Source organism: Paralichthys olivaceus, chromosome 5 (genome assembly GCF_024713975.1).
Source record: "Paralichthys olivaceus isolate ysfri-2021 chromosome 5, ASM2471397v2, whole genome shotgun sequence".
Taxonomy (NCBI): domain Eukaryota; kingdom Metazoa; phylum Chordata; class Actinopteri; order Pleuronectiformes; family Paralichthyidae; genus Paralichthys; species Paralichthys olivaceus.
The window spans coordinates 3,522,842-3,537,901 of NC_091097.1; the positions used below are offsets into that span (position 1 = coordinate 3,522,842).

Below are 15,060 nucleotides of genomic sequence, written 5' to 3' on the forward strand. Positions count from 1 at the left end.
CAGTCAAGATTCCCCATATATAGAACCAGGGAGAATAAGAGGGAAGTCTGAGCTTTGCACTGAGGCTCATTTTTCCTGCTTATGCTTGAACCAGCAGCCATGCAAGCAGCTTTGTGTGGCTGTGCTTAGGCAGCATGTTTCTTTGGGCTCCATTGTACATATAGCTTTAAGTCAAGCATCAAGCGTGACTCAACTGTCTTAATTACTTTCAGACGACACAGTTGTCCAGTTCCCATTAAATGCATGCTGTTTAAATATCAAATACTCATCTGAGCACCCGTGTTGGTCTTAAAATGTGGTGTGGTAATGCACAGGTTTGGTGCATTGCTATCTTGAGGCAGTAGAAAGCAATTGCACCAGCAAGAACCTGGTCTGAAGTCAGTGACACTGCATTGCACTGTAATCCTATGGGTTAAAGGTACAGTGTGTAGAATTTAGTGATATCAAGTGTTGAAGTTTCATGTTGCAGCTGAACACCCCTCACCTCACCCTCTCCTTCCAAACATGAAAAAGAACCTGTGGCAGCTTCAGTTGTCATAAAAGTGTTTAGTTTGTCCAGTCTGGACTAATGCAAAAAACATGGCGGCCTCCGTAGAGAGGGTCCCCTCGATGTAAATATAAAGTATTTAAATATAAAGGGTTTTTTCTGGGGTAAAGAAAACTACAATTCATACAATTTAGATGAAACGAACGATTGAAAACATCATAAGGATTATTCTACATTAAATTTTTGCCAATAGTTCCCTTTCACCTAAATCTTACACACTGGACGTTTAATTATCAAGTAACGTGTGCCTACATAGACAGGAGCAAGTTAGGTGCTCACTCAAGTGCTTGATATGCTTGTTACACACAGATGTTGATGATTCTCTTTCTACATGGAGGATCCGCCATTATAATCCACCAAGGTGCAAACATTCCTGACTTTTGAATGGGAGATGGCACTCTGATTGTCTTATTGCATGTAATGCCAAAAGAATCCACCCATTGGTAAAAACAAGCTAACATTACACCCATCAAACTACACCCACAAAACACATGAACTGCCTGACAGCTGCTAGAAGTCGTCTTTTCGCGAATTAACTTCAGACTATCGTCTCTGCTTCAGCGGTGTATGTCTCTCAGGCTTTTGAAGACTCTGAAGGATAGTCAGGGTGCACAGGCAGGCACGCAGGTTGGTTAGTGACAGACAGGTACGCCAACCAATCATTTAATTCGGTCCTGCAAGCTCCAAAGACCCCTGCTTATTGTATTTTTTTTTTCCAGGGATGTGAACAACTTACCAACACTACTTTTGAACAGACATTTTGAACCATGCACCTGGTTATTTTTATTACATTTCATTTAGCTGACCCTTTCATCCAAAGCGACTTCCAATAAGTGCATCAATCATGAACGTTTAAACCCAGAACAACAAGAATCAAGTAATTACAATTTGCTTAAAAAAAAATAAAATACAAGTGCTACACGTAAGTGCCATATAAGTGGAACTAAACTTGATTTGTAGAGTTGCTACTGACCTGATGTCAATGGGGAGCTTGTTCCACCATTTAGGAGCCAGAACAGCAAACAGTCTTTCTAACTCTCCTGAGTGAAGGTTGTAGTTTTAAAAGCTTCTTTATGGGCAGCGAAGGACAAACACTTGACAAACATTTTACACATCTAAGGTCGATCAATTATGTGTTATATCTCCTCACTGTGCCTGCACAATGCATAAGCAATAAATTGAGATATATATTGAACCTTTTGATATATTGCTACTGATGAATTTTCCATTGTGATTATTATTGATCTTGTTTTATTGACGAGCCCTATTAAATGATTGCAGGTAAATCGTTTATATTATCTAAGAGAAATGCAGTTAGAAGTGGTCTGAATATTCAGAGGCCATGCTGTTGGCTGCAGCGCCCCCCACAGAGCGCAGCAATGAACACCGCCTCAAGGTGTTCCTCCCTATGGAAAGAGCCAAGGTATATGTGTGTGAGACTGCACCAGTGGGTGGTCTTTACGAACACGCTTCGGAGGAACTGTCTTCCACTCCATCGGATGGACGAAATAAATGTGTGTGTGTGTGTGTGTGTGTGTGTGTGTATTAAAATGACAAAGGGAAAGAAGTCTAGATTCGGAGAGAACCGAGGAGCTGGGGAAAGGGAACCTCTAATGGGTTTTTAGGCTACTTGAGGAGGAATCTGCAGAGAGTATACATATATATATATATATATATATATATATATATGTGTGTCTCTGTTTGGTGCATTCACTGCTCTACATTCATGTAGCCAGTGTAAAAGCTAGAGTTTTGTGATTGCTCCAAGGCTTCCCTCAGTCCCCTTAATAAGGAATTGTTTTGAAAAGCTTAAGATTGCACCAATTAAGTTCAGCTTACATAGCTTCTCATGGCCCACAATAAGAATATGTTTTTAAAAGAATGCCTTCTTTCAAAAATAAGTTTCCCGCCTTTCCAGAAGTCAGTGCCAACTGTGTCGATACATAATTCATCATTAACAAAGTGACTATAATATTTTAATGGCACCCAGAGAGAGAGGGTGGGGGAAGGGATTCCTGTAATGTGGCCAGTGGCATTGTTGTGAGTTTTAAATGAACACTGTTGGTCAAATGACTATGAAATGTTTCCTCGGGTCAATACCTTCCCTGACAAGCTCCTCAAATGTCATGTTTGTCATGAATAAATAAGGTCACGCTAACCGCAGTGTTCATGTGTGTGAGTCGATACATAAAGTACAGCTTTGCCTGTTGTGTTAAATTTAGGATGACATCTTTTGGCTGTCACATCTGTGATCAGCAGAGATTTAACACGCCGCAAGTCGCTCACAGCTCATCACAAGACATCTTCTTTAGCTCTAATTAGTTAAAGAGGACCATGTATATTTGAGTCCTCTCCTCTCTTGCGTTCATGAGTCTATACCTGCCTCCAAGCCACAAAAGGCCATATTGATAATATTGGTTGGTTGAATGATTTTGCTCCCTGTGAGCCTTGCGGGGGTTTTTTGGCATTTGCCTCCTAATCTAAAATATTATTTTTACATGTAAATACTTAAAATAAGATTATTTCACATAAAGAACAGTGCAGGGCAAAGCACTCACTGCAGTTAAATTTGCAATACCTCACTCTGAAACTATTCTGTTATGGACCTGCATTCAAAATGCACCATAAGTTAAAGGAAAACAGGAACATCTATTATATTTATCTCTGATAAAGTATATCAGAGAAATGTACAGGAGCAAAATCATATATACCATAAAACTGAAAATTGTTTTTTTACATTGTGGTCTTGCTTCTTTTATAGTGATTTAAAAAAACTGAATGAAACTGAAAGGAGGGTTTGACAGATTATACCACTATATGGCTCTCACAGTGAAACTTGGGTCTCTGGGAATCCCGGAGGTTTGGGGTCTTCCAGCGTAGAATGAAGCTAGCTCCACCTCATCTCAGTGACATAGCTCGACTCGGTCAGACTGGACGATGACAGAGCTGAAACCTTTCATCCAGCTACTTCCAACAAGCTGATTTCATTTCCAAAAGATTTCGAGCCTGAAGTAAAATTGCCGCCTGTACACTATTTCAGCACTTAAGCACCACTATCAGAAAGTGCCAACAAACACTTGCCAGCAAAACGAGAACCCCCCAACCCCAAATTAAAATTGCGTCCTGAGGTTGATTCAGCACTTCTCCACCTCCAGCTATGCTTCTATTTCAGTGTCACTACTTAGTGCCAGAAACCCACATTAGCTAGTTCAGCACTGGAGAGCACCACGGTGCAACAAACAGCACATGTAAAGCATTTCATTTTTCATACGACAGATTCTGTTCACTGAAATGTACACCGCACACCACCTCTCTCAGCTGAGCGTTTCAGCGTGGCGATGCACTGTGAGCGCACGCCACACACCGGCTTCAACCAGGGTCCCCCAGCAACCGAAGGGGATCAAACAGCATCACACACAATGAACCCTCCAGTGGATACTTTGCAAGATTTTTAAGGCAGATGCTTGCATTTGCAGAGACAAGAGAATAACGGTTTTTTTTGTAGACACTAGCATGGGGACAGGTTTCTGTGCTGATAACCTCTTGCAAGCTGTCCGAGAAACTGGCCACAGAAGATCCTCTGATTTCTGAAGTTTAGTAATATTCTGAATCTATAAATCCAATGTGAAAAGCCAGTGAATGTATCCGAATAAAAACATCTGTGTGTATCAAAGCCTGCTGTGTGTTCCTCTGTGCCATTGAGCTCCATTGTTGTCCAAAAACACATAAGTGAATCACAATGTTACACTGAGTGATGTTCCTTCATCACCATGAACACACACTGTGCGGCTTATTTTCACTCAGTCCCTCTAACACCATCCTGCTAACCCAAATACCCACTAGAACACCAAAGGTAACAGTTTGATGGGTCATTAACAAATGAAATGTTTCCTCCTCTTTGAGTATGTTTGATTAAAAACTACAGTGACGAACAGTTTAAGGATGTTACTGAGCTATTTTTAATACATGAGACTTTACATCAAGCATGTTTTAATAAATATGAACCATGTGCAAAGGACAGTAAGGACAGAGAAGTCATCTGGTTCAATCTGGAACTATATTAAAAAATGAGGAACTTCTTTAAATTGTCTTTTAACAAGAACTCTTTTAACACGTCGAGCTGTTTGAAGATCATGTGAACATCATTGAAATAGTTTCAGGGAGCTTCCTTGTTGCGAACTGAGCAGGCTCTAAAACAGTAAGGAGGTTGGGGTGTTATGCAGCCGCTGGGGTAGAGGGAGATCCGCTGCATTTCTCACCTCCCTCACACACACACACACGCACACACACACACATACACACTGCACAGCACGTCACAGCAGATCCTTCTGCAGTAATCTCCTGCATATGTGAGCGTACTGCATAAATCAAGGCTCGGGGCTCTCTGTTCATGATGTTTTCTGTGCTCAATTAGCTGTTTTTGCGCAAGTGTGTGTGTGTGTGTGTGTGTGTGGAGGGAGGGGGGTATGTGTTCAATGACTGTTATTGACCCCCTGCAAGACGCGAGGACAGCAGAGATCAGTCAGAGGTTAAATGCTTTATTTCTTGACATGTCATCAAATATAGTACAGTGTCCCTCTTTCTCTCTTTGTACTCTCTCCTCTTACATTCACCCTTCTCGACTCTCTCTCTCTCTCTCTCTCTCTCTCTTTCTCCCCATCCTCTCTCTCTCTTCTGCAATGGGTGACACATAGAGAAAGAAAGCTCTGTCGCAGCATTATCCACAGAGGGGGAAGGGGGACACACGGTGGATATAATGCCTATAGCGCAACAAAACTACCGGAGTGGGAGGGGGAGAGAGAGAGAGAGAGAGAGAGGGAGAGAGGTCCTGAAGATTTTAAAAATGGTAGAGAATGAGATAAGAAGAGAGGTTTTCAATAATGTTTGCAAGTGTGCATCTGTACATGCGTGTGTGTGTGATTACATCTGGATGTCATGTTCTGCTGCAGTAGAGCGCTCCTGCAGTGACGTTGCAGTCTAGCACCATGCTCCATGCTAAAGGTTGAAAGCAATGTTCCTGCTCTATAAATAACGCTGGCTAAGTCATTGCTTTTGGGTGAATCGGTCAAGAAATGGGGCCAGTTTCCACCCACAGACCTCCTGCCTCACCTAGCCCTTAAAGGAATAGTCCATCATTTTTGGTAAAAGGTCTTTTTTGCTTTTTTGTTTCAAGATTAACATCATTATATGAACATTAATCTCAAATCTGTGTATTGAGCACATAGCTGGAGGAAGGAAAGGGTTAGCTTTGCTTTAAATCAATACTGGACGGAGGAATACACGGACTGTGACCTTTTTTATTCTTTCTTATAATTAATTAGTTTGATTTAGTGATTTTTATATTTTAAAAAAATAATGGAAGGAATTCAACAACAAATTTACCAATTTTCGAATTTACAACAAAAGTGAGGACACCTATGTCAATATAAAGACAAAACTTGATTTGATTTCACACTGATTTGTGTAATTGCTCATGTGTCTGGTAAGTTTGGTTTTAATTTGATGCTATTAAAAAAAGGGGTTGAGATGTCATAACTCAGCATCAGGGGTGTTAGGGGCTGTGATGCGACCTGCAGAGCCTCAATTGTTTTACTCCAAATATATCTCTTATGATGAAGAGTACTTCAAGAGTGCGGACGTGTGGCAGTACAGTGAATGTGTGGAAGTGTAGAGTCTATATATGTTTACAGTATATGTGTCCGTGTGCGTGCCACTGTGACGGTATTTGGAATCTGGATGGACTGGGAATTACCATTATACCCCACTATGTGAAGGGAAGGAGGCTGGTGAGAGAGGGAGAACGAAAGGAGAATTGTGTGTGTGTATGTGTGTGTGTGTGTGGGGGGGGGGGTTGCTTACAAAGGAACACCATTGAGCTGAGACGTCCTCCTGAATGAGGTGAGCTGAGACGTACGACCGGATCGATAAACGGATACGAGTATCCCAGCCTGCCGAGCTCAGCAGAAAAAAGAGCGGCAATGGGAACAAAAAACGAGGGGGTGCAGAAAAGACCCCCGTATCTTATTCTCCTTCACCTTCTTCCCCTCCCGCTTCTTCTTTGTTTTTTTATTCCTCTTCTCCTTCTGCTTCTTCATCTTAATTTGTTCCTCAACACTACCCCCTCTACCAACATCGCCTCCCATCCAGTCACCCCCCCTCCTCTCTCTGTGTCTCTATCCCTCCTTCTCTGCAGCAGACTAGAGCGCAGTCAGCTACTACGGGGACTGCAGTGTTACGCTATAGCACAAGCAGAGAGTTGGGGAGGGGGGAGGGGGGGTGCAGGGTGGAGGGGGCTGGGGGGACTGAATAGCGATAATAAGCAATCCAGTACTCGGCTCTGAAATCGTGGTAATAAAGCAGCACGAGCTGTCAGTGGTGACGACGGGGAGACAAGGAACGGGGGGAGGGGCAGGGGAACGACTGTACACACTGTAGAAAGGACGTGAGGAAACAGAAGGATGACAAGAAATGGAAAACTTGCTACCCATGCAAATATCTGTGAATGCGTGAATCGAACACCTGAGCATTTTCTTCTTCTGCGGCTGCGACATTTGGCAGCTGTGATCTTAACCAAGCCAAAACTGAGCTGGTCACCCGACCATGTCCCACCTGACAACTGCTGCTGCTGCACCGGCCGCCCCTCGCCACCCCTTCCAACCTATCTTTATGTCCCCGCGTTGGCACTGAAACTATTGACTGCAACATTTTCAAAGTCACCTCAGCTGTCACACTGATACTGTCCCAACACCACCCCGGTGCTCAATTTGTCTTTTTTTTCTGTCACCCTCTTTGGTTCTTCGATCGCTTGTTTGGCAGCCATTTAATTTTCTGAGCCATCAAGTTTTCTGCATGAAAAAGCTGCACAAGTCAGGACCAGATTTTTTTGGTCAAACCTCCACCCTGAAATGCAGATGCAGCAAAGACCAGTGTCCAGAACACTGCAGATTTACACCTTTTGTCTCTTTTTTATTTAACAATAATAAAAACCAGAGGCCTTCTTTGAATACGTCGCCCCTTGTGAAGAGCTCACATACCTCACACACCATGTGGAAAATAGCAAGTGTATCTTTGGGACTCCACTTCTAAGTGACAAGATACATTCAAGTCATTTACATAGATTGCGACAAACACCTGCAAGCCAGTTGCAGTTCTTGACTTTTGCAGAAGTGAGAGACAGAGTTGGGTACCGATTTGCATTGTCAGTGTTAGCTCAGTTAACACTGACACTGATAACTGGAAATGCTGCACATGTGCATGGCGGCTTATTATTTTTTTTCTATGCAGTATTTATGTTAGACTTCTTCTCCATTGAGGAGTTTCCTGGAGTCAAAAGTTGAATCTGCAGATTGATTTGTTTGAAATGTATTTCCACAAGACACATCTCGTGGTGTTTTCAAAGGGCGTTTGAGGGTTGAGACTTGCTTTTTGGTTTGAGGTTAGAATTTGACATTTAGTTGTGATGTTTAGGTTATGGTAAGGAGCTAGGTAATGTCCATCCTTAAAGTCACACAGGACAGAGTCAATATGCTGTCTCTGTGCGTACAGCAGAGTCCACAGAAAATACACCTCAACACACAATGATCCAGGTCAGCACTGGCCTCTAGCTCTGCAAATGGCCATAGATTATTTTAGAGAGAATTTAGCAGGGGAAGGTCGAAGCAGACGTGGGTGAGAGGTGAGTACACAGGGAGAGAGGATGGAAGTGAGTAGGGGAGGGAGGATTGAAAACAAGCAAGATGGTAAAATTATAAGAAGGATAAAGACATTAAAAGAAAGGTGGGAAAGCAAAAGGGATACTGAATACTTTTTTATTTCCAACCAACTGCACATATGACGTTGTAAAAAGAACATTGGGATTCATTTGTGTTATATCTTAAATTTCTATAGGACAAAAATACTTGAATGTGTTTTTGTTTGTACGGTGTGTTCATATAAACATGGCACATCAGATTCAGCAAACACTTCTAACTTAAGAAAAGTGTGTTAATGACCTACGTAGTCAGCTTGTTGTGTGAGTGCTCCTTTCTTGTCTGAAGAGGTATTATGAGCTAGGGAGTTAAAGCATGAATTTATAATTATGTTTATTTAGAATTATATAATAATTTGAATTGCAGATATAAACAGGAAAATGTGTGGTTTATTTATTTATTTAGAATTGCTTCGAACTAACGAAATATAGGATCCATTAGTAAAAAACTTGAAACTTGTAAAAAACCGAATAATAGCGGACTAATTTCACGTGAATCTTCAACAGGACCACTTGTAAATTGTGTTCATACCTGAAAGACAATTGGCAAATATGACAAGTTCTCCTAAATCCCTCATATGCACCACACGGAACAAATCTGTTTGTGTGACGAGTTCTTGGATGAAGCCCATTAATAGAGGCAGGAAGTAATGTATAAATTCCACTGCAGGTTCACATGTTTTCGTTTGTAGCACATTGACACCATCATCTGCCCATATCCCCAAATTCTCTATTGATCTGTGTCTGTGTCCTCTACCTGTGGGGCCCCTGCTTTTTCATCAAGAGATATTTGCAGTGTTATTGTTCTATTGTTTTCATTTTTGCCTCTGTCACGTGCTAGAAACATCATCAACACGATCACTTGCTGACAGTGAATCCCGCAGAGGATCCTCTGCTGTGTTCTCTCCTTTGCACCTTCTGCAGACTTCTTACTTGGGGACTGGCCGGAGAAAGTCCACAAAAAGTCCAGAGGCTTTCAATTCGGACATTTGCGTTCACACATGTTGGTCCCCTGGAGAATGTCTGAAGGATTTCCAGAGTTCAGTTCATGTCAGAAAGCAGCTATAGTGTGTAAAAACGGTATTGGTTGCGCAAAAAAGCTGATCAGCATTTTGTTGAAGTAGACAGGTAGGTTTTAAATATGATAGCAGGTTCCCCACCAATTGTAAAAAGCACAACAATGGCTGATGTGCTCTTTGCCAGAGGGAATATCAGGATAGAGTCAGGATAGCAAATACCAAAATATGTTTAATAGTAAAAACTTAAAACTCAGTGACTAATGACTCAGATGCTGTCACTATGTCAACCTGTCTCTGTCCCTCGACCTCCTGTTAAGGGTTAGGGTTGCTCACCTGTAAACACCTCACCCACACACATGAGGTTTTGAAGACCCTGGTTAAGAGAGGCCAGGTAGAAATGGAGGCTAACAGTTAACTTACCAGGAGACACCATTAACCACTTCAACTCAGGAGGTAGAGAGGGTTGTCTACTAACCACAAGGTTGGTGGTTTGATCCCCATTCCAAAGTGTCTCTAGGCATTGTCCATTGTCATTGACCTTGGGCAAGATAATGCAACCCCAAATTCCTCCTGACGGCTTGTCAACTGTGTATGAATGGTGTGTGATAGAAAAAGCACTGTATATAGAAGCGCTGTGTGTGTGAATGGGTGAATTTAACTTGTACTGTACAAAAGTGGTATATAAATAGGCCTACAGTCTATTTATCATATATCTTTATACTTGGCTGAAGAGGAATTCATACAGAGCTTGCACTTCTATGTAATTTGTGATTTGCAGTGTTGTTTGATACAACTACTGAAAGATGAGACCTGTCCACTTAACGTTTTAGCTTCATTGGATCCGGACATTCCTCATGTCGCCCTCTGTGATGCTAGAACAGTGACGTCTGCAGTAAATAATCATATGTTACGTGCTGTCAAGCAGCGCAGAATATTCCAGGTCAAATTCAAAGCAGCAATATGTTTGTCTCAAAATAAAGGGGTAACCATGGCATTTTGATTCATCAGTGTTGTGCTCTGATCAAATCTGGATGGACATGTATCCATCAGCAGATTAAAACAATCACTCAAGACCAGCCACTTCTTATCGACTGCTATGTAAGCTGGAGGAAGAACGATGTTTAATAGCACAATAATGTTTGCCCCATCAGCTACCACACACACACACACACACAAACACACACAGTGCCTTAACTACATGGACATAAGCCTTCACCTTCTGGAATACATAAATGCCACACACATGAGTAAACACAAATGCATCCAAGGCTCTTTATGCACCTGTTCACTTTCACTTTCACACACACACACACACACACACACACACACACACACACACACACAAGCCACATACTGAATAAAGTGTGAGGATGTAGCTGTACAGGATGCAATTTTATTTCCATATTGTAGAGAGAGAAAGTGGATGAATGGATGCGGGATCACCTTCATCCGTTTGGATTTTCACCTTCACTGACTTGGCTGATCACTGGAATGTGGCACCGTCCACAGTGAATGTGGACTGATCGAGGAGAGAACTGGATCCCACATTATAGAGATGTGAATACTGTGCTTTTGAGTGAGAAGCAGAAAGAAAAAAGAGATGGGGGAAATGACTGGGAGAGATTCAAGGGAAAATAGAGGAGGGGAACTCAGAGAAACTCTGCAGTGAACTCGTCAACCAGAACAGCTTAAGCAATTACTTTATGCGCAACAATGCGCAATGGCCAAAACGGTGCCAAACGTGGATGTGTCCGCCGCAAAGAAAGAAAGAAAGAAGGAAGGAAAGAAAGGAAGACGCTTGGCCACTCACCCGGGCATATTTGGAGGAGTAGGGGTCCTCGAACAGCGCCCACATATTGGGCTGCCACACCTCCCACCACGTCGCCCTGCGGCCGTCCTCCTGCATGCACAGCCGCTTCAGGTCACCGTCCGCCCCGCCGGTGAGCGCCGGATCATCCTCGGGTGCGTCCGGCTCGGGCTGCTCGAAGCTGTCCAGGGCTTCCTCAGCGTCGCGATGCTGCCGGTAGTTCATCCAGCAACACGCCTCAACGTCCGTCTCATCAATGCCCCAGAAGGCGAGTTCCTCCTCGAAGAGCGGCCCGCATACATCGTTGGGGCAGTGCAGCTTCCCGGTGCGGTAGTAGTTTAGGATGAAGGCGAAGGTGGCCGGGTGGCGGTCGAAAAAGAACTCGTCGGACTTGGGGTCGTAGTCGAAGTTGCTGTAGGCGTCGGGCTCCGTCAGCCAAGACAAGCGCGTCCCCGGCAGCGTCTTCAGGGTGCTCCGGTAGGTCTCGTGTCGGATCCCGCCGCAGTTGATCACGATCTTCTCGCTATCTGACGCCGAGCAAGTCATGGCTGCACTGGAGCATGCTTCGGTCGGTGCGCCCGACTGCTGCTGCTGCTGCTGCTGCTGCTGCTTCTACTGCGCCTCCCCATCCACACCTGTCCCCGCTCTGCAGGCTTCTGTTATACCGTGTCCACCAGGAGTCACAGGACAGACTGAGAGGAGGAGAGAGGAGCAGTGGAAGGAGGAGCGTGTGAGTGTGTGTGCGTGTGTGTGTGTGAGAGAGAGAGAGAGAGAGTCTGCAAGTGCGACCGAGAGAGAGAATCAGTGGGATGCGGATTTTATGAATCAATAGATATGCCCGTTGAATGACTGACTGTCTGAATGACTGACTGGAATCATTTTACTAGATTATTTGACGCCATTAAGGTCAGAAAGTACCATTTCTGTTGAACAAATCCATTCCCATTCTCCCATAATGTTACTAGATTTTGCTGCATCCTTAACTATAAAGAAATGTAATTAACCAGAGAGCAAGAGAAAGAAGTTAGGCCTGTTTTTTTTTTTGCTGCAAACCCTCATGGCCAGAAGCACCGACAACAGAACCATCCATGAGCATCAGTGTGCAGCAGGTTCGGACCTGCATGGCTGCAGGGAGTAGTGGGTTCCTGCACTGATTTTAGAGGTCTGGTTTGCAGAGAATGCTCCAGTTCATCCTAAAGGTGTTGGATGGGATCGAGGTTCCGCAAGTCAAGCGCCAACTTTGTGCACAGGTGTATTTTTTATGTGGAAACAGCAAAGTGACACAAATTTTAGACAAAAAGATAGAAAGGACCCAGGGAGTTCGAAGAAAAACAGTGGGCAAATGCAGGGTGATGGTGAGAAATTATCCACATGCTCTGTAAAGAATTAAGTTTACCAGTTCATGTTATGTAAAAGTCATGACAACTGTAGAATTTATATTTTATTGGAAATATGTGGCCTTAACCAAGAAACACAGACTTAAAGTACACAAAAGTATATGGACAGCTTTCTCCTATGACAAGATTTACAAGTGGGTAAAGTGCATAACGGACATGGGACCCCAGAACTCCAGCAGAGTAATGGTGAAATGCATTTGACTAGTAAAGGTTTGTCACCTCACCACCTCTTTTGAGCCAGTCTGGGCTGGTGTCAGAAGCTACAGATGAATCTCCAAGAAGACATGATAAACAAGCAAGCCTTCGCTGATGATGGGAACTCATTTAATCTGTTGGGAAACATCATAACCACAATGGACATGGGCAGACACACAACACAATATTGGAAGTGAATAGGGCCAATCTTTGCAAGCACCCTTGAAGAGTAAGCTCACTGTCACACTGTAAAGACTCTGACCACACCAAGGCTCAGGCAGGCCAGAGCCAAAGTATGTATGTTTCAAGGGGTGCACAGATCTGCCTTTGGCATCTAGCGTCATCGCTCAAATAGTTCCTTAAGCCATTTTCAGACAGAACTCATGAACATATCTGTATCATTTGGTCTGAAGATTCCCTGTCACAGAGGATTCTCCAGTCAGATGTGTTCACCACAACAGAAAAATCTCTGTAGTGTTCAGACGAGGCGTGCTGCAGCCTGCAGCAGGCAGGACGTAACATCACGCCGGTGTCTTTCCAAGTTGACCTCTTTGTCAGTGTCTTCTGTGTGTATGGCACAGCTTTTTAATCCTGCGATTCTTGTTTTTTTTTTTTTTTTTCCGTTTTGCATCCATCACATGTTAGAAACGTCATCAACGCGCCCACTCACTCAAAGTGACTTTGACTTGACTTCAAGGAAAAATTGAAAATGAGCAGCCAGATTATACTTACAGGTAATAAATGGATACCGTTTCTCTGAGGTAAAACATTTTAACCTCAAACTGTATAAAAGGGATTCCTTTGCGACAGTAACATTTTTGATGTGATTGTGTGTCTGCAGTTTTTAAAATATATCCCATCACATGTGAATGATTAAACCTACCTGTAAAAGATCTCAAGACAGCTGAAATACTAGTGCCAGTGTCTCAACACTGTAAAATGTGGTCTCGTGTTGTGAATAAAAATGAGTCTTCTTTACTAAACTCTCATCTACCCTCTCTCTCTCTCTCTCTCTCTCTCTCTCTCCTTCTCTCTCCGCTGCATCACTCCCTTCGACCACACGCTCTTTCAATCTACTAAAACACTTGGCTCAATTAGAGCAGAGAAGAAGGGATATGATAGAGTGTTTCACGCCCACTGCCCATTCTCTCTCTCTCTCTCTATCTCTCTCTCTCGCTCTCTCTCACTTTCTGTTTCCAAGATAGTCCCTCCATCAGCAAGAGAGAGAGAGGGAGGGAGGCCAGGAGCAGAATGAGTATTGCTGAGCTCCACAAAATGGGGAGAAAAGACTGCAGACCATCAGATCATTAGTGCTCTGCCATTTCCTCTCTCTCTCTCTCTCTCTCTCTCTTACCCCCCCCCTATCTCTCGCCCCCTCTCTTCTTCTCTCACAGTGTATTCTCTCCATTTCTTTCTCCACTGCCCCCCTCTCTCCAGTGTAGAGCTAATGTGCTGTGTTGGTCTATTGAGAGCAGTCTGCAGCACTGTGCTCTGCTGTATAGCCTCTACGTCACACATACAACGTAGGAAGCCATGGCCTCAGATAGTGGAATACCCTAAACCACCCATGGGTATCCAAACTCATGCATAGTCTAGCTTGGAATAAGGACCTCCTCACCAGCCTGACCTGTTCAATAGAATCAGTTAGTACAAAATGTAGTAAGAGAAGTCCAAAGCCACATTCCGATTGGATTCACATCAGGGTAATCTTGCCTGTGCTGGTTGGTGTTTTCGTGATGGTGAAATGACAAAATGGGGTCTGTAGCTGAGGTGGACACTCAGTAGGACAGCCACAAGGGACTGACACAGGGGTGGGTGCGGGTGGGGGCAGGACTGCTGAAAAGGGTTTAATGACACTGCATGCGGTGAATTTGAGTCAAAATCATAGTCTGATGAGTAGACAGACATGAATCACACTGTGATAATCATTCAGTGTAGCATTATCTCAGACACCATTCAAAAAATAGGAAATTTGTTTTCAGTATCAAACACAGTGATAACTGTTGGAATACCTGAGTGTTTATCGCAAACAGGAACTACTAATAACTAGCTTTAATGGCATGAATCCACCAAAATGTAAACAAATATGAACCAAAAACATGGCTCTAGAAAGGATTGCATAACCTGAGTTTATATGGGGTCTTGCTCTAATCATATTGATTCCCAATATGCTCCTCGTACCATGTTTCCTTATATCAGATTAACAAAAAGATTTTAGACATCTTCTATTTAAAAAATGTAAAGAAGCAGTTATTATCATTGTTCTTATTTCTGCAGGTATTTGGTTATAAACCAAGGAGCAACATAGAAATGAAATCCACAATTCTCCCTTTAGTTGTGATACATTA

General features: G+C 43.2%; 1 protein-coding gene across 8 annotated transcripts in view; it reads right to left on the minus strand.

Annotated features, from left to right (window-relative positions):
• LOC109639951 (voltage-gated potassium channel KCNC1-like) overlaps positions 1 to 11,837 on the minus strand; it is a 74,408-nt gene extending 62,571 nt beyond the window's left edge. For 5 of the 8 annotated variants that reach the window (XR_011241081.1, XR_011241080.1, XM_020103692.2 and 2 more), the window contains exon 1: positions 11,124 to 11,837. Coding sequence is in view for 4 of the 8 variants with exons in the window: in XM_020103692.2 (XP_019959251.1) it covers positions 11,124 to 11,666 (543 nt within the window). In the remaining 4 variants the exon portion in view is untranslated. The remainder of the gene's footprint in view (positions 1 to 11,123) is intronic. The other 3 variants (XR_011241082.1, XM_020103694.2, XR_011241083.1) reach the window with 2 other exon arrangements.
• Positions 11,838 to 15,060: the final 3,223 nt, after the last annotated feature.